The 27,302-nt window shown below is 45.5% G+C and overlaps 1 protein-coding gene across 2 annotated transcripts in view; it reads left to right on the forward strand.

Moving 5' to 3' along the window:
- Positions 1 to 26,334, forward strand: part of PYGO1 (pygopus family PHD finger 1) — a 63,492-nt gene extending 37,158 nt beyond the window's left edge. The window contains exons 2-4 of one of the 2 annotated variants that reach the window (XR_003940234.1): positions 20,163 to 20,248; positions 22,920 to 25,649; positions 25,862 to 26,334. Coding sequence is in view for 1 of the 2 variants with exons in the window: in XM_030189094.1 (XP_030044954.1) it covers positions 20,163 to 20,248; positions 22,920 to 24,032 (1,199 nt within the window). In the remaining variant the exon portion in view is untranslated. Of the gene's footprint in view, positions 1 to 20,162; positions 20,249 to 22,919 lie in introns of both variants that reach the window. The other variant, XM_030189094.1, reaches the window with a different exon arrangement.
- The last annotated feature ends 968 nt before the right edge of the window (positions 26,335 to 27,302 follow it).

Here is a 27,302-nt window from a genome sequence, read left to right on the forward strand (position 1 = left end):
TTCACTGACTGTGTTACAGAGAGGGCGGGGCAGACACTCATAGGGAAACCGGATATCTCGCCCCCTTCACACTTCCGGCTGGAGGCTTCATGGAACGTTGGTGTTGCCTTTTATATAGAGAGATTTCTTTACTAAATTTTCAAAAATAGCCAACAAGGAATGAGCAATGCCAAATTCACATACATCATAAGTCAATCAACATGTCAGAATGCTCACTATAACCAAAAGCAGAAAACAATACCACAACACCCCCAAAAAACCTCCCCCCTCGCGCATCCTCAGTACAGAATCATCCCTCAAGCAGTGCTAACAGCTAAATATCTAAATCATTTATCAAAACAGAGTGAACTCTTGCTGTTTAAATTATCCAGAAAGGGTGTCCACAGCCTCAGGAAACATTGGTTAGCTGGACCTCCCCTTGATTCCACCAAAAGACATTCCATGCAAAATCAGCAGTGAGAAAAGCAGCATCAACAAGCAGATAATTAGTCCTAGAATAGGATCCGTGATAATGGGAATAAAATGTATAGTCTTGACTCCTAGGATTGGCTAGCCTCCAAACCACCACCCCTAGAGCATGGGTAAGATTTTGGAAGACTTTAGAGTTATGGATATCATCACCAGTAGAGACCCCATGCAATCCAAGCCAGGCTGCAAACAGGCATTGAAATCGCTTCCTAAGATTAGTTTACCAGCAACGAATGAAGCGAGCAAAAAAAAAAAAAAAAGCAGCCTGGTTTGCATTTGGAGCATAAACATAAGCATAAGTTAAATCGCAATCACCATGTTTATCATGAGGAAAAACGTACCACCACTCAGGATCATGTTTCACTTGTTTAATCTGGACAGGCAAGAGATTATGAAAGAGAAGCGCTACTTCCCTCTTTTTTGCTCTAGAAACATCAGAATCAAATAACATGTTGGAAAATTGAACATTGTGAAACAAGGATTCATGCTCCACTTTAAAATGTGTCTGTGCAACATCACAACCTGGAGTTGATTTGATCTGACTTCTTACAAAACTAAGGCCCAGATGCATCAACCAAACGTAAAAGAATCTAAAACGTTAAAGTCCTTAACGAATTTGAAAAAACGAAGAATGCACCAAAAAAACAAGTCGCTCATGTTCGGTACTGTATTGAAAAGTACAATGTATCAAAGATTTGTTAAACTGGTGTATTCCCCGTCGGTAATCGGCCCCTAAAGCATGCGCAGAGCAGCCAAGCGTTATGCTGGCTGCTCTGCGCATGCCACAAATGTCAAAACAACAACAACAACAAAAAAACCAACACAAACACGTGGCTCCCAAAATGAAAACAAAAATCAAAAAAGGATCGGGAGGGGGCAAAGGCGCTCGTCAGGAGCGTCCTGTAGGGACGGCCTTGCCCCCCTCCCTTCCTCTCTTCCTTTCTCTCTGCTCTCCCACAGCTCTGCCGCACCCCCCCTCCGCATTACTGGGCCTGAGCAGCGCCTCTCACCTCTGTGAAGGCGCTGCACGGGCAAGAAGAACATCTGATCAGCGCCGAGTCTTCAGGACGTCTCTCTCCTTTCCTGACCTGGGCCCGCCCCCGTCTGACGTAGGTTTCTTACGTCGGACGGGGGCGGGCCCAGGTCAGGGAAGGAGAGAGACGTCCTGAAGACTGACTGTGATCAGATGTTCTTGCCCGTGCAGCGCCTTCACACAGAGGTAAGAGGTGCTGCGCGGGCCTGGTAATGTGGAGGGGGGGGCCCAGTGGAGGGGGGGTGCGGCGGCGACGACCTCAGGGGGGGGTGGAGGGTGGCGGGAGGCGGAGCTGTGGGAGAGTAGAGAGGAAGGGATGGGGGCCAGGGCTGCTAAAATTTTGAGTTTTCGTGCAGGGGGAGCAGCGGGGACCTCGGGCGGGGGGGGGGGGGCAAGGCCATCCATACAGGACGCTCCTGACGAGTGCCTTTGCCCCCTCCCTATCCTTTTACGATTTTTGTTTTGCTTTTCTATTAATGCAGGGGGAAGCCTATGAAGTACTGCATCCACCTTGTCGTTCTTTATTGGTAGCGTTTTTATTTAATCTCACTTAAACATACCAGCTTGGATTTTTATGCTGCAGGGAGAAGCGGGGAGTGACAGCTCAGGCCTTAACGACAGCTCTGACTTCACGTTAAATATTTTGCGGTAAATGATTCGGTGTAATCCTCGGTATGGTTAGTGCATCCCGAATCGTCCACATTACAATGGTAGTTACTCGTTTGCATTCTGTTTTCGTTAGCTGCTAGCGTTGTCGGAAAATGGCCTTTAATGCATGCTACGGTTGAAAATTTCTTTGTTAAAGGGTCGTTAAAGTTTAGTGCATCTGGGCCTAAATGTCTCTTGCTAGGAGAGTTAAGTCCCTTTACATTCCAAGATAAAATCTTAAAGTCAATCCCCACGTTCAATAAACTAACCACAAAACAAAAGCAAGGAAATCACACAGTTGGTAGAAAACTCCCCTCTCCCACACCTCCCAGATAAACAACCCACTCAGAATACAAAAAGAATCCCACCCCAGCATGGAAGAACCAAAGTAGTACCACCCTCTTCCCCAACTAAAAACTGCTCCAACTGACAAAAGTAAAAACCCAGTCATCTGGAATACCCAAGACCAAAACTAAAAACCCACCATGTGCAATTGCAAGCTGAAACACACACTGCAAGGAAATGGAGGGTCCCAACCCTAGTCCAACCATCCCCCTCCACCCACATTTCAAGAAGAAAAACAAAACAACAAAAATTCCTTGCACAAAACATAGAGTTCAAATAACACAGCAATTCACACAGCCACACATGCTTCTTAACAACAATGTATATAACGGAATACAAGAGAGTATCCCTGAAACTAGATCTCAAGTCCACTTTTGCAAACAGTAAAAAGTACACCCTAACAAAGGATGTCAATTCAAAGGATAGTAGGAGCAACTCCAAATTTAACAATTAACAGGCATTGAGATGTATTGACATTACAGAGAAGTCAAAGTTCAGCAAATCCCAGCAGAAGGGAACTGCTGCATCTTCCGTGTTTTATCAGGGATTCGCTGCCACTTTTGAAGATTAGCGCATGTAGCTGGAGCAACCACCAATGAAGATGATGTAGATGAGGGAGGAGCTCCCTTCAACCCCTGAAGGATCTGCCAAGCCTCAGAGATGGTTTTCAATCAGTGAGTCTTGCCTGCAAACAAAAAAGACAAGGCAAAGGGGAAGCTCCTTTTGTAAGATCTCCAACACAGGTTTACAATCCTTCCACTTAAGCAAAAGAAAGTGCAGAAGGATCCTGGAAAACTTAGACTGGAGCATCCTGATAATCTGCATAAAACACAATCATATCTTTATGTGGCAACTCTATCTGATCTTCAAGGCCCTTAAAGGAAATAGCCCAAAATACTTGAAAAACAGGCTCTCCCTCTTCACACCTCCAAGGTCACTAAGGTCCTCCCAAGGAGTATTCCTAACATACCCTTTCCAAAGGACATCAGACCACAAGATGTGATACCTACCAGGGAGTCTTCTCTGGAGTAGCCCCCACACTCTGGAAGGCACTCCCTGAAAGGTTTCGCTTAACACAAGACTATCTCTACTTCAGGAAGCAGGTGGAAGCTTGGCTCTTCAACCAGGCCTTTAATGGAAGAAATACCATATATACTCTAATATAAGCAGAGATTTGGGGGCTTAAAAAAATTCCAAGAATTGGTGTCTTGGCTTTTATTTGAGTTGGCATACAATTTATGGTCTTACTCCCTCTCCTTGCTGTGACCGGCAAGTCCCACTACAGTGACTGTCTCTTGTCTCTCCCCCCTCCCCCCGCCTGCAATGAGCAGCTCAGCATGTCTTTCTCTCCACTGGCACCACACGTCTTTCTCTAACTTTCCCGCCTCTGCAGTGACCACAATTCTTACCGGTATGCCTGCCTCCTAAAGCTACTGCTGTCACACAGGTATGGTAACTGTGCACTGGACCAATGAGGAGCCTTGAGCATGTGCAGCAGCAGTCTTTTTATCTCAGCTGCTGTAGTGATTGATATATCTTAGTTGCACCTGTGGTGATATTTCACAGAGGTGTTATTAGCTGGCATAATTAGTTGCAACAGCAGCTGGCAAACCACAGCTGTAGTGGCAGCTGCCATAGCACAACAGCAACTTTTGAATGACTGGGGTGCTAATCCCAATAGAAGTGACCTCTCCATGGATATAGTCATGAAATTAGCTCCATAGTGTGGGGGTGCTCGAACTGCCACAGCACTCAACAGGGCTAGCTCCTATATACTGGTAGCATTACTAGTTGGCATATCTCAGCTGCAGTAGCAGTACATAGCATTCCTCAACTCCAACAACCTTTTTCTTACAGATGCAATGATGGCCATCTTCTCGTACCTGAATTAGTACTGTGTTAATGCAGTGGCAGCAGACTGTAGCTTACAGTTGCATTATTAGCTGAATAAGGATGGTGAGTTCCAAGCAGAAGAAGATAAAGAAGAGGAATGGAACTGTCAGCCAGGCCATCAAGGAGTAGACTGGACTATGTCCATTTATTCCTTTTTTATTTGAGAGATGAAGATTCAATTCTTGGTTAGCATACTAAATATTGCCATTCGCTGACAGCGAATCTCAATCAGCCAGTTGAAGTTGTGACCCACAATTTTCTGTGTTGTTTGTTACTAGGAATGGCTAGTCTTGGTGGAAATTGAAAATGGATGTTGTATGATAACATCTCTCTATATAAAAGGCAACCCCAACGTTCTGAAGCCTCCACGGAAGTTGAGGCGCCCGAGATATCCGGTGTGCCCTGGAGTGTCTGCACCGCCCTCGTGTCAAAACGTCATGACGTCGAGGGCGGAGCTATAACACTCGAGGGCCGAAACGCGAGGCGAACGCAAACCCCGAACAAGTAACGCAAGTAGCTCCGAGGGACAGAGGGAGGGGGCCCCTTGCTAGCGCCCGTTTCATTGCACTCAGAAACGGGCATTTTTTCCTAGTTATATGATAAATGGCAGATGATGTTTAATGTGAGCAAATGCAAAGTGATGCATGTGGAAAAGAGGAACCCGAATTAGCTATGTCGTGCAAGGTTCCACATTAGGAGTCGCAGACCAAGAAAGGGATCTAGGTGTCGTCGTTGATGATACGTTGAAACCTTCTGCTTAGTGTGCTGCTGCGGCTAAGAAAGAAAATAGAATGTTAGGTATTATTAGGAAAGGAATGGAAAACAAAAATGAGGATGTTATAATGCCTTTCTATCGCTCCATGGTGCGACCGCACCTCGAATATTGTGTGCAATTCTGGTCACCGCATCTCAAAAAAGATATAGTGGAATTAGAAAAGGTACAGAGAAGGGTGACAAAAATGATAAAGGGGATGGGACGACTTCCCTATGAGGAAAGGCTAAAGCGGCTAGGGCTCTTCAGCTTGGAGAAAAGGCGGCTGAGGGGAGATATGATAGAGGTCTATAAAATAATGAGTGGAGTTGAACGGGTAGATGTGAAGCGTCTGTTCACGCTTTCCAAAAATACTAGGACTAGGGGGCATGCGATGAAGCTACAAGGTAGTAAATTTAAAACGAATCGGAGAAAAAGTTTCTTCACTCAACGTGTAATTAAACTCTGGAATTCGTTGCCGGAGAATGTGGTAAAGGTGGTTAGCTTAGTGGAGTTTAAAAAAGGTTTGGACGGCTTCCTAAAGGAAAAGTCCATAGACAGTTATTAAATGGACTTGGAGAAAATCCACTATTTCTGGGATAAGCTGTATAAAATGTTTTGTACATTTTTGGGATCTTGCCGGGTATCTGTGACCTGGATTGGCCACTATTGGAAACAGGATGTTGGGCTTGATGGACTTTTGGTCGTTCCCAGTATGGCAATACTTATGTACTTATGATACCGAATTTAAATTGAAAGTTGTGCTGAGAGCAGAAGAGAGCAATTATTCAATTGCTAGTACGGAATTTGGTATTGATGAAAAACAAGTAAGAAATTGAAGAAAACAAAAGGCTGAACTGGAACAGATACCAAAGTCCAAAAAGGCTCAGCACAGTTTAAAACTTCATCATTTTCAGTTCTTGAGAATGACTTGAACAGCTGGATTCTAGAGTGCCAGCAAAATTGTTACTGCGTCACATGCATAGGAATTTGCTTACGCGCCCTTCAAATGGCAAAATAGGATAAGTACAAATCTAAATGTATAGACAAATTTGCTGCGTCAGGTGGCTGGTGCTGCCACTTCATGAACAGGTATGATCTTTAAGGCAAAGAGAAATTTTTCTCAGAAATTGCCACAGGATATTGAAGTAAAGGTTTCTTTATTTCATACGTTTATTATAAAACAGTGAAAATTATATAATTTTGAGCTTGGGGAAATTGGGAATATGAATGAACCACTGATGACTTTGACCTTCCCAACAACAGAACTTTAGCAAGCATAGGAGAGAAAACTCTGTGTTTTTTGTTTTGTTTAGTTTTAGAACAACCAGGAATGAAAAGAACCTTTACAACTGTTTGTCTTGTTTGGAAAATGGGATCAAGTTGAGGCCTATAGTCCTTTTTAAAAGAAAAACATTACCGAAAAAGGTTAAATTTCCACCCCAAATTACTCTGTGTGCAGATATCAAAGGCTGGATGGATGAAGAAGGAACCAAAATATGGCTTGACAAGATGTGGAATTGATGATTGGGACATAATTGTATGTTTAAATCATTTCTATTGAACAAAAAAAAAAGGAGCGGTGCAATGCTACTGTTTGGGACTTGTTTAAAGCTCACATATTTGAGAACATCAAACAGAAGGCAAAGTCTCTTCAAACTACGCTGGCAATTATACCAGGAGGTCTTATAAGTACATAAGTATTGTCATACTGGGAAAGACCAAAGGTCCATCAAGACCAGCATCCTGTTTCCAACAGTGGCCAATCCAGGTCACAAATACCTGGCAAGATCCCCAAAAATAATGGTCTATGGACTTTTTCTTTAGGAAGCCATTCAAACCTTTTTAAAACTCTGCTAAGCTAACTGCCTTTACCATATTCTCTGGCAACGAATTCCAGAGCTTAATTACACGTTGAGTGAAGAAAAGGTTTCTCCGATTCGTTTAAAATTTACTACATTGTAGCTTCATCACATGCCCCCTAGTCCTAGTATTTTTGGAAAGCGTGAACAGACGCTTCACATCCACCTGTTCCACTCCACTCATTATTTTATATAACTCTATAGTGTCTCCCCTCAGCCGCCTTTTCTCCAAGCTGAAGAGCCCTAGCCGCTTTAGCCTTTCCTCATAGGGAAGTCGTCCCATCCCCTTTATCATTTTCGTCACCCTTCTCTGCACCTTTTCTAATTCCACTATATCTTTTTTGAGATACGGCGACCAGAATTGAACACAATATTCAAGGTGTGGTCGCACCATGGAGCGATACAAAGGCATTATAACATCCTCATTTTTGTTTTCCATTCCTTTCCTAATAATACCTAACATTCTGTTTGCTTTCTTAGCCGCAGCAGCACACTGAGCAGAAGGTTTCAACGTATCATCAACGACAACACCTAGATCCCTTTCTTGGTCGGTGACTCCTAATGTGGAACCTTGCATGATGTAGCTATAATTCGGGTTCCTCTTTCCCACATGCATCACTTTGCACTTGCTCACATTAAACGTCATCTGCCATTTAGATGCCCAGTCCCCCAGTCTCGTAAGGTCCTCTTGTAAGTTTTCACAATCCAGCCGCAATGTACTGACTTTGAATAACTTTGTGTCATCAGCAAATGTAATTACCTCACTAGTTACTCCCAACTCTAGGTCATTTATAAAGCAGAGGTCCTGGCATAGACCCCAGGGGAACCCCGCTAACTACCCTTCTGCATTGTTTTACAACCACTGGATGTTTGAATAAACCTTTCAAAGATTGTGTATAAAAGAAGTGGCATTAATGGATGTCCCCTGGTGAAACATGCTTAACGCTTACGTGAGAAGGCGTTCCAGAAAATATGATTCGACATGCTTTCAAAAAAGTGGTATAAACAATGCCATGGATGGTAGTGAAGATGATCTATTGTATGTGAGCAATAGCAGTGATGATGACGACCGTGTCTATTCTGACGTCATCAAAGAAGCAGGGCTGGCGGAACCCAGTAAGTGTGGTAAGCATGGCAGGGGGGGCACCGACCTCTGGAGGGCGCCACAAGCCATGCTTACTGTCACCTGGACGGCTCACAGTTCCATCCCAGCTGCCCTCATCTCCCCGACAGCCCTCTCTTTGTTCCTTCTGCCCTGGGGGGTTTAAGTCTTTTATTTTACCTCATCGCAACAGCAGCAGTGAAACCAGCAGGCTCGCCTCTAGCCTTCCCTTCCCTCTTGTCCTGCCTTCCTCTAATGTAATTTCCTGTTTCAACTAGGGCAGGACACTGAAAGGGAAGGGAAGGCTGGCGATGAGCCTGCTGCTTTCACTGCCACCGCTGCTGGGCGGCAGGAACGAAAAGGGGGATGTTGCGGGCGAAGAAGGCGGGCAGGTGGGGCTGGGGTTGGAACCGGAACTTGGGGGCAAGTGGGGGCTGGGGCAAGTCACTGGACATGGATGGGAGGGGAGGATAAGGGCCAAGAGAATCGCTGGACATGGATGAGAGGGGAGGACAGGGGAGAGGAGAAATTGCTGGACATGGAGGGGAGGGCAGGGAAGAGAGGAGAAATCACTGGACACGGAGGGGGAGGTCAGGGGAGAGAGGAGAATTGCTGGGTATGGATGGATAGAGAGGGGCAGAGGAGAGTTGCTGGGCATGGATGGATGCAGGAGGGCAGGGGAGAGAGGAGAATTTCTGGGCATGAATGGCTGCAGGAGGGCAGGGGAGAGAGGAGAAGGAGAATTGCTTGATATGGATGGAGGAAAGGGCAGGGGAGAGAGGAGAGTTGCTGGGTATGGATGGAGAGGATAAGAGAGTTGCTGGACATGGATGGATAGATGGATGGAGGGGACAGGTGAGAGGAGAAATACTGGGCATGGATGGAGGGGAGGGGAGAAAGACAGAGGAGGAGATGCACGAGGAGAGGAGAAATGCTGGACATGGATGAAGGGGAGGAAAGAGAGAGGAAGTGAGATGAACACGGATGGAGGGGGGAGAGGAAAAATGGTGGACATAGAGGAGAGGGAAGAGAGAGGAAGGAGATGCATACTGATGGAGATGAGGGAAAAAGGAAGAGAGGAGAAAAACTGCACATGGATAGAGAAAATAGGTAGAAGCTGGATCCACTCTGTACCGCCTCCAATCAAGTCTGTGGAGGATCCAGCTTTTACTTATGTATGTAGGGCAAGAAATAAAGAAGAAGAGGAGGAAATTAAAGAAAGATGGAATGGAAACCCTGGAAAAGAGTTTATCTGTTCTCTTAACTGTTAAGCGAACAGATAAAGAGCAGTAGAATCAGATACTGGGATCCACATGATCAGAAAAACAAAGTCACCAGACAACAAAGGTAGAAAAAAATCATTTTATTTTCATTTTAGTGTTTGGAATATGTCCAATTTGAGAACTTACATCTGCTGTTTTATTTTACAATGTATAGCAATGTGTTTCTTTCTGTTTTTGTGGTATTCTGCTGCGTGCAGAGTGTAGATTCTTAGGATTTCAGGTTACTTTCTGAAGAATTTGAAGAGGGGCATATCCGTTTTGCATGTGTGACTGCAAGGCCAAGTGTCTGAACAGGGATCTGTTTGTTAGGTTTTGAGATTTTGGTAACATTGTTTCAGATTTGGCAAGACTGTTCTCCTAATTCCTGGTCTGTATGCTAATTTGGTTTGTCATTTTGGGTATACTGGAGCTGTAACAGCTTACAGGAGTTATTTATAATGGGGAAAAAATCCACAAGTTATTTTTCTTCTATACTGGTGTAATATTTTCAATGATGCCTGTTTATATGTGCCATGGCTGGTAAAAGGGGTGTGGCTACTATGGGTGTGACTACTGTAGGGGCAGGGCCATAGTGATTCTGCCCCTGGATGGGTAGGGGGCACCAACTAATAGACTGCTGGAGGTTGCCACAAACCCTAGCACCGACCCTGCACAGAAGCTGACTTCTGTCTGGGAATTCTGATGAGGAATCCTGTTTTGAAGGATTTTAAAACATGTATTTATGACTAAAAGTGACATTGTGAAGTTATTAAAACATTTGGCAACTTGAGTCCCTCTAGGAACATAAAATATATTAATCTATTTCCATTGTAATGTTCTTACATTCTAAATTGCAAAAGAAAAAGAAATTATGGCAAGGATGTCTAGTTTTGGTAGTCTTTGTAGATTGGCTCATCACAATCTCCCAAATTTCTATCCACTGCTTATATTCAAGTCAACCATTCTCCCCCCCCCCCCTTTTTTTAGGGGGGGGAGGAGCTTCGGGTTATATTTGGATGGGCTTATATTCAAGTATATATTGTAAGTAACTTGCTAGTCTTACACACACGCTATGCTAAGGAGGGGCATGATGTCAAAAAGTTTGGCATCCCCCCTTCTCCCCCATACAGCCACGTATTGGTGACACCCAAACAATAGCAATCACTATTGACATCAGTAGCAAACTTGTGAGGTTTATATTGTTTTATTAAACCTTCAAGTTTTTGCATTCTCTCTTGTTAGGAGGCGATCGGGGAGGGGGAATTTGGGGAGTTTTCGAGGTGTCGGTGAAGTGAAGGAGGTTCATATTCAAGATGTATTTCAGTGCTCTAGAGCTTGCTTTATTTGCAGTGTTGTATTGTGGATTTCATTGTTGCGCTATATGCCTTTGCTTATGATGACAAAGATATATAAAAAGAAAACTTGGGTTTTAATAAAACAGTATAAATTTTACATGTTTGTTATTGATTTCAATAGCTTCAGCCCACACAATGGGACAAATAGACTCATGACATCTCCTGTTATCAAACCACCTTGGGCTACGCATTCTATAGCAGGATATGTTTAGCCACTCCTACCTTACCTAAGATAATATTTAAGCAACTTTTTTTAAATTAGGCCCCTTATTTTCTTATTCCTGTTTTTATCTATATGTTTCATCTTTACTTATACCCTATGCTGTCTATTAAAATGTTTTATTGCATATTGTGTTGACATTTGTATTATTTGAATATTTTTACTGATGTAATTATCTATTGCTTATGTTTGACTTATTCTTGCTGTACACCACCTTAAGTGAATTCCTTCAAAAAGGCAGTAAATAAATCCAAATAATTTATAGTTTATTAAAACTTGATATACTGCCCAGGCTGACTCATAGAACTGAGCAGTTTACAAAATTAAAATCAAAACAAAGAGCAGAAAAGAACTACATTAAGATAGAAAAGTGTCCTTTTGATGAGCTTGTTGATAGATGCACTCCTTCACAACCTGACCCAGTGCACGATGCTCAAGGGCTGCATCCCCATCTCTGCCGAGTACAAAACAGCTGCACAATGGCAGGAACATCTCCACTCCTGTCGCCTTGTGCACTCGTGGAATCTCATATTTTTCCATCGCCCTGTATTCGCCAAATCAAGTTTGAGCAACATATCTTCATATTGCATACAAAGAGATCCGTCTGAGTGTGCAGTGTTTCTAGGTCCTCAGTATGCTGATCAGTGTGGGTCTCCGAGTCCTCTGCTCCCGCACCCAAATGTCTAAGGTCCCCACGCACAGTCTCAATTTTCTCTAAAATCTTATCCTTCATTGGACCCTACCTGTCCTTCCAACTATCGCCCTATCTTCCTCCTCCCTTTCCTATCCAAGATACTTGAGTGCCGTTCACTGCCGTTGCCTTGACTTTCTTTTCATCTCAAGCTATTCTTGATCCACTTCAATCTGGCTTTCGCTCCCTTCATTCAACTGAAACAGCACTTGCTAAAGTCTCCAGTGATCTGTTCCTAGCCAGATCCAAAGGTCTCTATTCTATCCTCATCCTTCTCGATCTATCTGCTGCTTTTGACACTGTTGATCACAGCCTACTCCTTGATACGCTGTCCTCACTTGGATTTCAGGGCTCTGTTCTTTCCTGGTTTTCTTCTTATCTCTCCCAGCGTAACTTTAATGTATACTCTAGTGGATCCTCTTCTACTTCTATCCCACTGTCAGTTGGTGTACCTCAGGGATCTGTTCTGGGACCTCTTCTCTTCTCCATCTGTACTTCTTCCCTTGGTACTCTGATCTCATCCCATGGTTTTCAGTATCATCTTTACGCTGATGACTCCCAGATCTACCTCTCCACACCAGAAATCTCAGCCGAAATCCAGGCCAAAGTATCAGCCTGCCTGTCTGACATTGCTGCCTATATGTCTCAGCGCCATCTGAAACTCAACATGACCAAGACTGAGCTTCTTATCTTTCCCCCTAAACCAACCTCTCCTCCTCCCCCATTCTCTATTTCTGTGGATAACACTCTCATCCTTCCTGTCTCATCAGCTTGTAACCTTGGGGTCATCTTCGACTCCTCCCTCTCCTTCTCTGCACATATTCAACCTGTCGTTTCTTTCTCTATAATATCAGCAAAATTCGCCCTTTCCTTTCTGAGCACACTACCAGGACCCTCATCCATGCTCTTAATCACCTCTCGCTTAGACTATTGCAACTTCCATATCATCATGCTGATCAATCCATAGACTAGTGGGTTGTGTCCATCTACCAGCAGGTGGAGATAGAGAGCAATCCTTTGCCTCCCTATATGTGGTCATGTGCTGCCGGAAACTCCTCAGTATGTTCTCTATCTCAGCAGGTGGTGGTCACACACAGCAGCAGCTCTGGCTAGATCTCCAAGCCTAATTCTTAGGTTTTGTTGAGTACCTGGGGTTGAGGGCTCTTCTTGAGCAAGTGCAAACCTGGTGGCGCCAGGTCCCTCCTTTTCTCCCCCTCCCGTTGGCTCCGTTAAAAAAAAAAAAAATTTTTGAACGTCCTTTAAGGGCGTTTATTTCAACGTTTATATCAGCGTTTATTGCAGCTGCTCACTGGGACACCAGTTCGTTACAGCTCGGAGCGAGAAGCAGGTAATTTTTACCTTTTGTAGTGGGCAGGGGGTTCCCCGATTGGTCTCCACGTGGCTTATGGCGTTGGAGGGCGAGGGCGCGAAGAATCGCTCCCTGGACCGCGTGTGCGCATCTAACGGGGATGCGGGGGTTTCAAAGCCTGAATCGCCTTTTTTGAGCGTCAGTTTGGAGTCCGGTCAGTGTCCCGGTTCTTCCTCCGGTGCGGCAGTTTTTCCCGCCAAAAGCTCCCATCCCCCGCTGCTCGCCCCCTCCATTTTGGCCAGCCACTCTGCTCGGACGGCTTCTTTTTGGGCCGCCCTAGAGGCGGGAGACGTTAATGCTATGGTCGCCCTTGATTCAGGCGACGGCAAGAAAGCGGCCAAAGTTAAGCGCCGTTCTTCCCGCGCGGCTCCTTCTCAGAGTTTTGCGCCGGACGCCATTTTTGATGCGCAGCATGTTTCTCCCCCGCTCTTGCGAGTGCCAGTTGAGGGTGCGTCTAGGGCCATGGCCAAGGCTGCAGAAGTGCACAGTCTGGGGGGTTTCTCCCCTGAGTTCATTTTGCTGCTGCATCAGGCTTTTCTTATGCAAAACGCTGCCCTGCTCCCCTGTCTGATAAAGGGGTTGAGGTCTCCAGAAGCAAACGCCCTCAGGTGGATTTCCAGGCCCTAGAGGACTCGGTCTCCTCTGATGTAGATGAGGGCAGCGTATCTGAGTTCTCCCAACGGTCCTTTGGGGGATTCCTTGGATGGAGCGGATGACCCCTCTGCAGTGCAGATCTTTCGCTCAGAGGATTTGCCCAACCTGTTAGTGCAGGCCATGAGCATTTTGAAGATTTCCTCTCCGGAGGACGTCTCTCCCTCAGCCTCTGCTGGCTCTGCCATTATGCTGAGGACGAAGCGCCCGCCTAGAACCTTCCACGTGCATGAAGCCATGCATACCTTGATTTCGGCTCAATGGGATTTCTCAGAAGCAAGCCTTAAAGTGGCTAGGGCTATGTCTCGCCTCTATCCTCTGCCTGAAGGTGAACGGGAGGCCTTTCTTTGGCCTACCGTGGATTCTTTAATCACTGCGGTGACTAAGAAAATGGCGTTGCCGGTGGAAGGTAGCACGGCCCTAAAGGACGCCCAAGACAGAAGATTGGAGGCGGCTTTAAAGTCGTCCTTCGAGGCGGCTGCTTTAAGTTTGCAGGCCTCAGTTTGCGGCTCCTATGTGGCCAGGGCGTGCCTGACGATTGTGCAGCGGGCTTCCCCCTCGGATCCTTCCTTGAGGGCTGATTGGCTGGCCCTGGAATCGGGCTTGGCTTATTTGGCAGACTTACTGTATGATGTCTTGAGAGCCTCGGCTAAAGGTATGGCTCAGACAGTCTCTGCACGGCGCTGGCTTTGGCTGAAGCATTGGTCTGCTGACCACGCCTCTAAGTCTTGCCTGGCTAAGTTGCCTTTTAAAGGCAAGCTGCTCTTTGGGGTCGAGCTGGACAAGATTGTGACCGATCTCGGCACGTCTAAGGGCAAGAGGTTACCGGAGGTCAGGGCTCGGGCCAGTCGTGCCCGCCCCGGTTCCTCCAAAGGACGGTTTCATGAAGCCCGTCGGTATCGCCCGGGCAAGTCGGGCTCCTCTGCCCCCTCTTCCTTCAAAAGGAACTTCTCCCCCAAGCAGCATTCCTTTCGCAGAGACCGCCGTCCTGGAGGTGCGTCCTCCGGTCCTCCCCCAGGGTCTCGTATCCAATGACGGGGTCCTGGTCCATGGCTCAGAGCAGATTGGAGGACGCCTATCGTTTCTGGGTGAGTGGACCAGGGTAACTTCAGACGCTTGGGTGCTGGAAGTCATCAGAGACGGCTACAAGCTAGAGTTCTGCCGACCCTTAAGAGACGGGTTTGTGCACTCTCCCTGCAAGTCTCCGGTCAAAGCTGTGGCAGTGCAGCAGACTTTCGACAACCTGATCCGCCTGGGTGCGGTCGTTCCGGTGCCAGAAGATCAGCTTGGCAAGGGACGTTACTCCATTTACATTGTGGTACCAAAGAAAGGAGGTTCTGTCCGGCCTATCCTCGACCTCAAAGGGGTCAATCGGGCCTTGAAAGTTCGACACTTCCGAATGGAGACTCTCCGCTCTGTTATAGCGGCAGTGAAGGCAGGGGAGTTCCTGGCATCCTTGGACATCAAGGAAGCTTACTTGCATATTCCCATCTGGCCTCCTCATCAACGCTTTCTGCGTTTTGCAGTCAGAGCCCTCCCGTTTGGGTTGGCTACTGCTCCGCGGACCTTCTCCAAAGTAATGGTGGTCATCGCGGCCTTCCTACGCAAGGAAGGAGTACAAGTCCATCCTTATCTGGACGACTGGTTGATCCGAGCCCCCTCTTATGCAGAGTGCGGCAGAGCTTCAGACCGGGTGATTGCTCTTTTGAGCACCCTGGGGTGGATCATCAACTGGGAGAAAAGCCAGCTGCGCCCGACTCAGTCCCTGGAGTATCTGGGAGTTCGTTTCGACACCCAAGTGGGCAGAGTGTTCCTGCCAGACAATCGGATTGTCAAGCTTCAGGCTCAGGTGGACCAGTTCCTAGTAGCCTCTCCTCTTCGGGCTTGGGACTATGTGCAGCTGTTGGGCTCTATGACGTCCACGATGGAAGTAGTGCCCTGGGCCAGGGCCCATATGAGACCTGTACAGCACTCTGTGCTGCAGCGATGGACTCCAGTGTCGGAGGATTACGCTGTGCGGCTTCCCTTGGATCCAGCGGTGCGCAAGGTGCTGCTGGTGGCTGAGGCCAGACAAGCTGTCCGCAGGAATGCCTCTTTTGACCCCGGAGTGGGTTGTCGTCACGACGGACGCCTCTTTGACAGGCTGGGGAGCCCACTGCTTGGGAAGGACAGCGCAGGGGCTCTGGTCTCCTGCAGAGGCAAAGTGGTCTATCAACCTCCTGGAACTCAGAGCCATTCGGTTGGCACTTTTGGAGTTTCTCCCGGTACTGGCGGTGAAGCCAGTGTCGGACAGTGCCACGGCTGTGGCCTATGTCAATCACCAGGGAGGTACCAAGAGTGCCCCTCTAGCCAAGGAGGCCATGAATCTATGCCAGTGGGCGAAAGCGAACCTGGAACAGCTGTCGGTGGCCCACGTTGCGGGACTCATGAATGTCAAGGCGGACTTTCTCAGTCGCCATACCTTGGATCCCGGAGAATGGCAGCTATCTGCTCAGGCGTTCTTGGACATCACGAAGCGCTGGGGCCAGCCGAGCCTAGATCTGATGGCGTCATCGGCCAATTGCCAAGTGCCGCGCTTTTTCAGCAGAGGACGGGACCCTCGATCTCTGGGAGTAGATGCTCTTCTCCAACAATGGCCGACACAGGAGCTTCTCTGTGTTCCCGCCCTGGCCCATGTTGGATAGGGTGCTAGACCGGGTGGCAAAGCATCCGGGCCGGATAATCCTGGTGGATCCGGACTGGCCCAGACGTCCCTGGTATGCGGACTTGATCAGGCTCTCAGTGGACGACCCTCTGCGGCTGCCAGCGGAGCGGGGCCTGTTGCATCAGGGTCCCGTGGTGATGGAGGATCCCTCCCCCTTTGGTCTTACGGCCTGGCTATTGAGCGGCAGCGTCTGAGGAAGAAGGGCTTCTCAGACAAGGTCATCGCCACTATGCTGAGAGTGAGGAAGTGCTCTACTTCTGCTTACGCCAGGGTTTGGCGTACCTTTGCATCGTGGTATGAGGCAGGCTCTCTTTCTCCCTTCACTGCTCCAATTTCTTCAGTGTTGGCGTTCCTGCAAGAAGGTCTGGAGAAAGGCCTGTCGCTCAGTTCCCTTAAAGTCCAGGTAGCGGCTCTGGCTTGCTTCAGGGGTCGCCTGAAGGGTGCTTCCCTGGCCTCGCAGCCAGATGTAGTGCGCTTTCTCAAGGGAGTTAATCACCTACGCCCTCCTCTGCACTCGGTGGTGCCTGCGTGGAATCTCAATCTAGTGCTAAGAGCCTTGCAGAAGCCGCCTTTTGAACCCTTGTCGAGGGCATCTCTGAAATACCTGACTTTGAAGGCAGTCTTTTTGGTGGCTATCACTTCAGCCAGACGAGTTTCCGAGCTCCAGGCGCTATCATGTCGAGAGCCCTTCCTGCAGTTCACTGAGGCAGGAGTGTCTATTCGCACAATGGCTTCCTTCCTGCCCAAGATTGTTTCTCATTTCCATGTGAATCAGCAGCTCTGTCTACCCTCCTTTCGTAGGGAGGACTATCCAGAGGAGTACTCTGCTCTCAAATATCTAGATGTGAGACGAGTCATCATCAGATACTTGGAAGTGACCAATGATTTCCGGAAGTCGGATCATCTGTTTGTGCTGTTCGCAGGTCCTCGTAAGGGTCTGCAGGCATCCAAGCCTACAGTGGCACGATGGGTCAAGGAAACCATTGCAGCAGCTTATGTGGCCGCGGGGAAGGTGCCGCCTATCCAGCTGAAGGCTCACTCCACTAGAGCACAGGTGGCCTCGATGGCAGAGGCCGTGTCCGTCTCCTTGGAAGAGATTTGTAAGGCGGCAACTTGGGCGTCGGCTCATACCTTCTCCAGTCATTACCGCTTGACTGTGGCTGCTCGGGCGGAGGCCTGGTTTGGAGCTTCTTTGTTGCGGTCGGATTTCTAAGTCCCGCCCTGGGTGAGTACTGCTTCGGTACATCCCACTAGTCTATGGATTGATCAGCATGATGATATGGAAGGTAAAATTATGTATCATGCCTGATAATTTTCTTTCCATTAATCATAGCTGATCAATCCATAGCCCCTTCCAGATATCTGTACTGTTTATATTCTGGTTGCATTTCAGGTTCAAGTTTAGTCTTCAGTTCCTGTTCAGGAGGTCTTCGTGTTCAAGTTTTTTCGATTGAATTCTTCTGGAGTTGAGATGATTTTGTGTTACAGTGAGCTGCTGCATTCCTCTCCTCTCTGTTTTACGGGGCTGGATTGAGACCTAAATTCTGCCAGCGCTCCCTCCCGCTTCGTGCGGCAGTAGGGCAGCCTTATATCCCTCCTGCTTCGGCGGTGTTATGGTCAGCCAGCTCCTCCCGCGGTTGGGGTCGCAGGCTAAGCCAGATCCCCCCGCATCGGCGGGTGTGGTGTCCCTCCCCCGCTCCGCGGGGATGAGCTGGACGGATTCCCCTCCGCCACTTGTGTGGGGATGAGCTGGGTTGATTCCCCTCCCCCGTTTCGGCGGTGGTGAGCTGGGCAGAGTGTCCCTTTGTGGGTGTAATTCTCTAAGTGCTGAGTCCTGCGGATGGAGCTTTGATATCGACATACTGAGGAGTTTCCGGCAGCACATGACCACATATAAGGAGGCAAAAGGATTGCTCTCTCTCTCCACCTGCTGGTAGATGGACACAACCCACCAGTCTATGGATTGATCAGCTATGATTAATGGAAAGAAAATTATCAGGTATGATACATAATTTTACCTTGCTTCTCACAGGTCTCCCACTTAGCCATCTCTCTCTTCTTCAATCTGTTCAAAATTCTGCTGCACGACTAATATTCCGCCAGGGTCGTTATGCTCATATTAGCCCTCTCCACAAGTCACTTCACTGGCTTCCTATCCGTTTCTGTATACAGTTCAAACTCTTCTTATTCACTCTGCAGCTCCTCAGTACCTCTCCACTCTCATCTCTCCCTACATTCCTCCCCGGGAACTCTGTTCACTGGGTAAATCTCTCTTATCTGCACCCTTCTCCTCCACTGCTAACTCCAGACTCCGTTCCTTTTATCTTGCTGCACCATATGCCTGGAATAGACTTCCTGAGCCGGTACGTCAAGCTCCATCTCTGACCGTCTTCAAATCTAAGCTAAAAGCCCACCTTTTTGATGTTGCTTTTAACTCCTAACCCTTGTTCACTTGTTCAGAACCCTTATTTTATCATCCTCACTTTAATATTCCCTTATCTCTTGTTTGTCCTGTTTGTCTGTCCTAATTAGATTGTAAGCTCTGTCGAGCAAGGACTGTCTCTTCATGTTCATGTGTACAGCGCTGCATACGTCTAGTAGCGCTATAGAAATGATAAGTAGTAGTAGTAGCTTTTCAACTCTTGGGGCATTTCCATCAAATAGCGCTTAAAACCTCAAGACGACACCCTGCAAGAGGAGGAGGCCACCTGATGTTCAGCCGCCAACTTCAAGGACTCTGACTCGCACAGGGAATCAGGGCTTGGGGACTCATGGCACTAAGAAGGTTTGGGTCCCAGCTTATGGGGAAGCTTACCGCCCTCCTTAGCAGATTTAGTTCGGGAAACCATAATGGCTCCAACATTTCAGAAGCACAGGTAAGGCTAATGCAAAGGCAGATGGCAAGGGATTAAGCAAGTTAAGTTAGTGGGAGATCAGACTGCCATCCAGAGCTGTGATGTCAGCTCCTGTAGTAGGTACTCTTTTCTGATAGTTTGCGCATGTGCCATAAGAGTAATAGAGTGCACACACTTTAACAAGAGGTTGCACTGTTAGCGACAGATGACATTTGTTTCAAACAGCCCATCCCTATATGTTACCTGTATGTAATATGTAAACTGTTTTGTTTGTACCACACAAAGGCAGTATATGAAGAATGAAAGAGAGTTCAAGGTCCTGGAGCTGTCAAAACTGCTACTCCTGTTCCCACTTCTCCCATTGGGTTTGCACTTCAGGAACCATTGGCACCTGCATTCTTGGTTATATTTGGGGGAATAAACTTATCCGTTTTCTGAATGGACTCTCTGCCACCCTCTCATATATTGAGGCTTAATTCCAAGGTAAAAGGAAGGTTACTGACAAAAGCAAGTGTAGGTAGGAACTGTGTTGGTACTCATCAGCTGCCTTGGTCCATTTAATTTTTCCAGATTGGCCTTTTTTATTTTATCTGCTGCTATATTCTGACTCCTACTATAATTTGCTCTCCAGTGATTACTTTCTTTTTCTTAAGCTACTATATACTCAATAGGACAGGTTACCAAAGCTGATTTATGTTTTTGAAACATAGTGGTGACAAAGTGCCATTGAGTTCCTGGATAAGATGGTGTTGCAAGTATATATTACTGTTAAATGCAAAGCTAAACTTTATCCTAACTCACTGTTTGCAGACAGGACAGTATAACTGAGACTAGGAGCTCTTTTATGCACCTGAGTAGTCTCTTTATATTTCTGTGCTTTCAGTAAACTCATGTAGGACAGGAATATTGGTCAAAGTAAATGTAAAACAGAAAAATATTTTTAAATCTTGTAGGTGGTGATGGTGGATTGGATGGGTTAGGAGGATCAAGCATACATTTGGGAAGCCCTGATAAGAAAAAGCGCAAATCAAATACACAGGTAATTGCTTTGTTTCTTGAACTGTACTAATAATTTTCTTATTTAAAGGAAGGGAACAGTTTATAAGAACTGGCCTGCGGGAAATCAAACAAATGGGAGTGGAACTTTGAAATACTCCTATCACTTGTACTAAAATAAATTTTAAATCCTGTTTTAATTTTTTTTCTTTGTTTTAAAGCAGTCTTAACATGAAAAAGCTAGAAGGAACTGAAAATAAAGCTGAATTAAAGTGAGGACAGTATTTGAACACTCTTGAAGCTGTGTATTATATCTGTAATCTGCATGTTTTCCTTTGAAGCTAGGAGAAAAAAATTGAAAGTAATTTTACTTTGCATCTGGGCTCAGTGGCGTAGGAAGGGGGGGCGGGGGGGGGCAGTCCGCCCCAGGTGCCCGCCGTTGGGGGGTGTCAGCTCCGCGCTGGTGCACTGCCCTCTCTGCCTCGGAACAGGTTACTTCCTGTTCCAGGACAGAGAGCAGTGAAACAGCGCGGAGCCGACACACCCCAGCAACGTGCAGTCGGGGCGGATCGGCCCTCCTGCCCGTCCCTCGCCACAGGTATGCGCTCCGGGGGAGGGGTGCGCTCCAGCGTGAGGAGGGTGCGCCGTGCTGCACCCGGGGGGGGGGGGGTGCGCAGCGGCGACCCACCCCGGGTGTCAGCTCTCCTCGCTACGGCTCTGTCTGGGCTGTACCATACTGAACAAGCAGGTGTTATCCCTTCTTGCCAGCAGATAGGAGGTAGAGAAACTAATCTTTTTCAGTGATGTTACTGGTATGAGCTGCTGTGCTCATTGGAAAACTCCAGTATTTTCTCTACCTCAAGCAGAAGGTAGTCTGTTCAGGCTGGTGCGTCTAGTCTCTGGCCTAGCTCCCAATGGTGCAAGCTTTTGTCTCTCAGCTTGGTCAGGGCCAGCTTCCAGGTTCCCAGATCCATGGACCGGTTCTGGTTGAGGGTGAATTACTGCTTCACTGCCCCAGTCATCACTTGATAGTGACCACTGGATAAGGTGTTTAGCTGGGCTCAGTGGGACCCCACCTGAGGGGGTGCAAGTCCCTATTCCCCTTTACTGCCTATGCACCTTGTTGGGTGTTTCTCCCCTTGGACTCCCCTTTAGCTCCCAAGCAAATAATTAAATTCAGTTGGCCCTTTCCTGGATTAGCTTTACTCTCTTGTACAGAGAAAAAAAACTTAATTGCAAAAAAAAAAAAAAAAAAGGAAGAAGAAGCAGAAACAGCTGCATTTGCAGCTTAAAAGTAAAAACAACAAAAGTCAGCAAACGTAGAGGGAAGGGTGACACTGGAGATGCTGGAGTCCCAGGCTGTGGTTGGCCCAAGCAGACTGGCAGGTGTGTGTGTGCCAGGCACGTGGCCAGGCATGTCACCGGGCTGACTGCAAGATATGAAGTATTTGGTAGCAGAACAGAGCTGCTGGCTCCTAGTGCCCCTCCTGTGATAGACCATTTCCAAATTCAGAAATGGTGTGGGGGGGTGGATCTTGTCCTGCGGTTCTCTGCCTGGGGGCATCAGAACCCTTGATCTTGATGTCTTTGGCAGGAGCAGTGACTGTTGTGTCTGCTTTTTTTTTTTCTCCTGCTGCATTGAATCTGCAACAAGGGGCTTCTCACCCCCTTATCTGGGTCTTTGGGGGGGGGATAGGGAGGTTCTACTATACCAGCTTCGGGGGTGTTCCCAATGGGGCCCATGCCTGGATTGGCTCCAGTCAAAGCCTCTATTGAGAACAGGACTTAGCTAAGTGACGGGGGGGGGGGGGGGGGGGGGGGACTGGATAGAGGCTGAAGACCACTTTCTACCGTAGCAGTAAAATGGCCAATTTCCCTTTTTTTTTATGGCCAAGTGCTAGCATTGTGTAGGCAAATGAGCACTTACCAACACCTGTTTTATAGGCGGTAAGGGCTCATGCGCTAACCAGTTAGTGACTGGTATGCTAACTTATCGATGCTGGCACACCCATTATCTTCCCACCCCCACCCCGACACATCCCCTCTACCATAGAACTGAAAAATTTTTTTTTTTTTTTTTTTAAATTTCACCACAGGACCCCTGTGTCTTCAGTATGTGATCCTGATGCATCTTTGTACTCTTGAGTAACTTGAATCTAAATTATTTAGATCCTGATAAACAGTACAAGACCTGGTTAGGTCTTTCCTATGACCTAAAATATTGTCTCCCTCTGTTGCTGGTTTTTTCTGCCTTTTAGTTTGAGATGTTAAAAATATTATTGAAAGACGTCCACAGCTTCTTTGAGATAAATGTTAAAAAGGGATCCCATGCACAGTCCCCAGCATAAGGGAGCTTTGATAGGAAATAAATTTCAGAAAAGAAAATACAGCTTCACTGTTCTTGTGGGCATAACCAATGGCTGTATATATCAAAGCCATGGGAACTGTCTTGCTAGTAGACTAAGAATATGTGATCCACTGTCAAAGGAAGTTCAAAAGAAAGAGAAGCCTTTTGCTAGTGAGCATTATACTCCTTGAGCAGGGACTGTCCTTCCATGTTAAATTGTACAGCGCTGCGTAACCCTAGTAGCGCTTTAGAAATGTTAAGTAGTAGTAGGGCTAAATGGAAAAAGCTTTTTTTGTGGGAGGCAGGTGATTACTTATACTTACTGCAGGTTGAAATTGAGTAATATTTTCTTTCTACATTTTTTCAGGTATCCCCATTTCCTCCACTCTCGGAATATGCACCTCCACCGAATCCAAGTTCTGATCATCTTATAGCTGCAAATCCTTTTGATGATAACTATACTGCATCTTACAAACCACTTCCTTCAGGAAACCCTTATTTTAGCAATCCAGGTTATACAGGCGTTGGGGGTTATAACACTTTCAGGATGGCGCCTAGAATGTCATCACCATATCGTGGCCCATATTCACTCAGAAACCCACCACATCCATTTTCTCACAATCCAGGGGGAATAGGTTTTAATCGACCCCCCAACTTCAGTTTTGGTCCACATGAGACTTCCACTTTTGGAAATCAGTCAATGTTTAACAGTAGCATTGGTCAAAATGTTAATATGCCAGGCCATTACTTTAGACCCAGTCCTGGTGAGAGCTATAACCCCATGCTACTGCAACATTCAAACCAAACATCTAATTCTGATGTGGCATCCAGCTTTGGGCCTAGCAACAACCTGAACTTCAACCCACAGTTAGAATCAAACTATTCTTTTATTCAGTCACAAAACACTTACAATCAGCCCAGAGCATCCACTCAAAAGCAAGACTTTAATCAAGGAACAAATAAAACCTCTAATCAGAACTCTACTACTCATCAGCGTTGTCATAATTCTGAAGATGTGAACCAAGACAATACAGATTTAAAAAATATCAATAGGAGCAATGCAATAAATCAAGATAATACCCACCCCAACAGTGCAGATAATGTCAATGGTAGTCATTCAAATGGCACACGAAATAAACCTCATCAACCCAGGAATACAGCTGAAAGGATTACATCTGAAAAGAGCAACAAAACACCTCTCCATCGCAGTCGACGTGGCCATTCCTCATCTGACCCAGTCTATCCATGTGGAATTTGTACAAATGAGGTCAATGATGACCAGGATGCCATCCTCTGTGAGGCTTCTTGCCAAAAATGGTTTCATCGGATCTGTACAGGCATGACTGAGACTGCTTATGGCCTTCTCACTGCAGAAGCCTCAGCAGTATGGGGCTGTGATACTTGTATGTCGAACAAGGATGTCCAGTTGATGCGCACTAGGGAAACAACAATGCCATCCACTTTGAACAGTGATGGGTGATGGCAGTGGGAGTTGAGAAAAAGCAGCTATATTTTTATGCATGACAGGTCAATGAGTATCAAAAAATCTCATATTTCTGTAGACAATCAAGCTTGTGTATGTGTGAGTGAATGTGTGTGTATATATATATATATATATATATATATATATATATATATATTGCTGAATGATCTGCCATTTATGAACATATTATGGTCCTTTGGCCCTTTTTCTTATTATGCACCTATGGACTGAAACTTTTAATGAGGCTGTGGTTCCCCTGATCACTGACATTTTGAATGATCTGAAACTGTATATTTTAAATTTTAAGTACATTGTAGGTATGATATGTGACTGTATAGACACCTCAGAAGATCAGTGTCTAAAGTAATGCCACATACTAAGTACAGAATTAAAATGTGATTCAAGGATAAAACCATCTGGCACTTGGCAAGAAGTAAAAATGTATGATGGTAATTTGAATGTCCTTTATTCAGCAAATGCTTTCTTGTAATCAGGATTTGTTTACATGGTTGCTGACCTCTCCTCCTTCCCATCATCTGCTTTATTGTACTAATGCTCCCCAGCTTCAAGGTACTTTGTGTTCTAGTTCATGGGTGGATAAATGTTTTTGTCCAAGGGCCACCTTGGGAGCACTAACTGGGTCAGAGGACTGAGGTGTAAGATCTGACTAGATTTACTAATGTGCGTTGATGTGTTTATCGTATTATTCCATATTAGTGCATGTTAAACTGCATTAATTCATGTTTTTTTATGACTATTTACAAGACTTACTTTGCAAATGGCAGTATATTGTCATAGTGGTTTACAAATTAAAACCATAATCAGTAAAAAACAAATGAAAAGAGATAAAGTTTAGGAAGATTCTCTTCTTGTTAATATGCAGTAATGTGTTATTACAGTGCACATTAGTAAATCTAGCCCCTAATCACGCCATAGTTTGCCACCCTTCTGTAGTTGATGGCTGGGATGACCAGGCTGCTCACGTGGTTATCATTACCATTGGATTTACAAGCTTTGCCTTCTTACTTACTTATTTCACAAAGCTTTGAAAATGTATTTATTTAAAAGATTTCTGATACAGTGATCTTAAATTACCTGTTACTAATGTGTGTATTCAGTATATACCATTTTTAGGTGTTTTTTTTTTTATACTTTGCTACCTGCTTTGAACCTCTATTGCAAGGGAGTTAGCGGTATATAAGAATCATATTACATTACGTTACATGAGCTGATCTATTTTCAGATTGGCTATGTACAGTTTTAGGTTTATGGAATAGAAAAAATTAAAATTATCCAGGTGTTTGTCTTCCTAGAAGTGCTGCTTCTTTGGATCCCTGAAGGAAACAGGGAAACTAGAGTTTTTGCTGAATTTCACTCATGCAGTATTCATTGAGAAAACTGAAAGGGGAATTATATGGATACAATTAGGGCTTTGTGCTTGGCTTACAGTGTATTAAATAAGGCAAGAATGTTCTTTCTTGGATCTGTGTTCAGTGCTCGAATGGAGGGGAAGAGCTAGTTGCTTTTCACATGTTTAAAATGCATTTACAAATAAATTGCAGTAGAGCATCTAAATCTTGTAGCTTCAAGCAACTTCAGCCCTCTGTGGATAAGGTTAGTATTCACCAGATAAGTTGCCCCCCAAACATTTTTTTTTTTTTGGGGGGGGGGGGGGGGGTGTTGGTTTATGCCCTGACAATTCAGTGACAGAAATTATGATGCTGGTGCAGAATAGAGAGTTATAAGTTTCTTTTATCTTTGTTTTTGTTTTGTGTTTGTTTCTTTTTGGTTTAGTTTTTATTTTTCTTTCTTTCTTCCTCGTTCAGCATTTTCCTGCTGCTCCTTTTGGGCTTCCAGCTTGGTTAAAATGGATCTTTGTTGAACTGGAGCACCATGAGCCTTGATTTGCAACTATCTGAAATATTTCCTCTATCATAAATTTCCGTATTCTGGCAGGAAGCGCCACCCTTGAGAAATGGATGAGACTAGTCCCACCCAGGGCAGTGAATTGTCTCCATAGGATCCCCAGCTCTGACTGGGCCCTGGTCAAGTATATTATTTTGTGAGGTTAGTTTCATGAATTCCAATTCAACACTAATTTATTTGAGTTTGTGCACTAAAAGATTGAAAAGGTACAATATAATAAAAGTTAAATGTACTTTTTTTTTTAGTACTAGCTGTGTGATCTTTAGATGACGCTCTTTAGTAGAAAGGTGACAAATTTGCAGCATTTTACAGTACACTACAGTTTCTGAATACACTGTAAAAAGCAAAAGCATTTCCATATCAATTACTTTTTTTAATCTATTTATAAGGTTTTCTGCTCACCAGAAATATATGTGGGATTCAGTTTATGATAATTTTGAGTTTGTAAAGAGCTTGGAAATGGCACTGTTCGGTGACAACCTCCTTATTTGCTCTGGGGAATCATTCTAAAACTGGCTGCCTCATATTACTTTTATCATTATATACCATTCAGAAAAAGAATTTCAAAAAGTGTGCTAAAACATAAATAGTGCCTAGTGTTCAGTCAACAATTTTTCTGTCATAGCATACTAATAGTCCCATCAAAAATACAACATGCTATGTGCAGAAGTTCAAGATCAAAATCTATGTACTTATCTTAACATTTGCTGATGTCCAAAACATCCTTTTCAATGATGTTTGGCACCAAGCAATATTGAATAAATAGAAAATGTCTGTTTCGGGGACCCAGCAGTTTCCTTCTGCCTCTGTAGGCTTCCATCATGACTGGGATCTAGCACCAGAAGCCTCCTTTTGCAAAAACCAGGTGATATTTATTCTCTCTCATGCTTAGCTTAGTTTTTGCAGTGAGTGATAAGTCCTCGTCCAGGTGCTTCTCTTCCTCGGTAATCTCTGCTGTGTTGTACCATTATAACCTCCCCCCCCCCCCCCCCCCAATCCCATGTCACATGATGGCTGAAGAGGCACTTACATTAAGACATTTATGACAGCAGGAACCTCCATGGTATCCACAACCATCTTTTTGCCACTTCCAATCCTGAGTGCATAATCTGTGGGTCCTCTTGATTTAGTTTACCCTGATGGATGGGAACAAATTACATTGTTTAAAAGGTTGCTTGCATTGATTTAAGAGTAAAATTATCAAGGTGATATCTCTGTATCAATACTTAATAAAAGTGCATTATTCTGCACAGTTACAGGAAGGTTATTGTCTTTAGTAACATATATTCAGTGGGCAAGCAATACAGTTCTCAGGTGGCTCCGTTTTGGATTTCATGATTT

The sequence above is a fragment of the Microcaecilia unicolor genome, chromosome 1 (assembly GCF_901765095.1).
Source record: "Microcaecilia unicolor chromosome 1, aMicUni1.1, whole genome shotgun sequence".
NCBI lineage: Eukaryota > Metazoa > Chordata > Amphibia > Gymnophiona > Siphonopidae > Microcaecilia > Microcaecilia unicolor.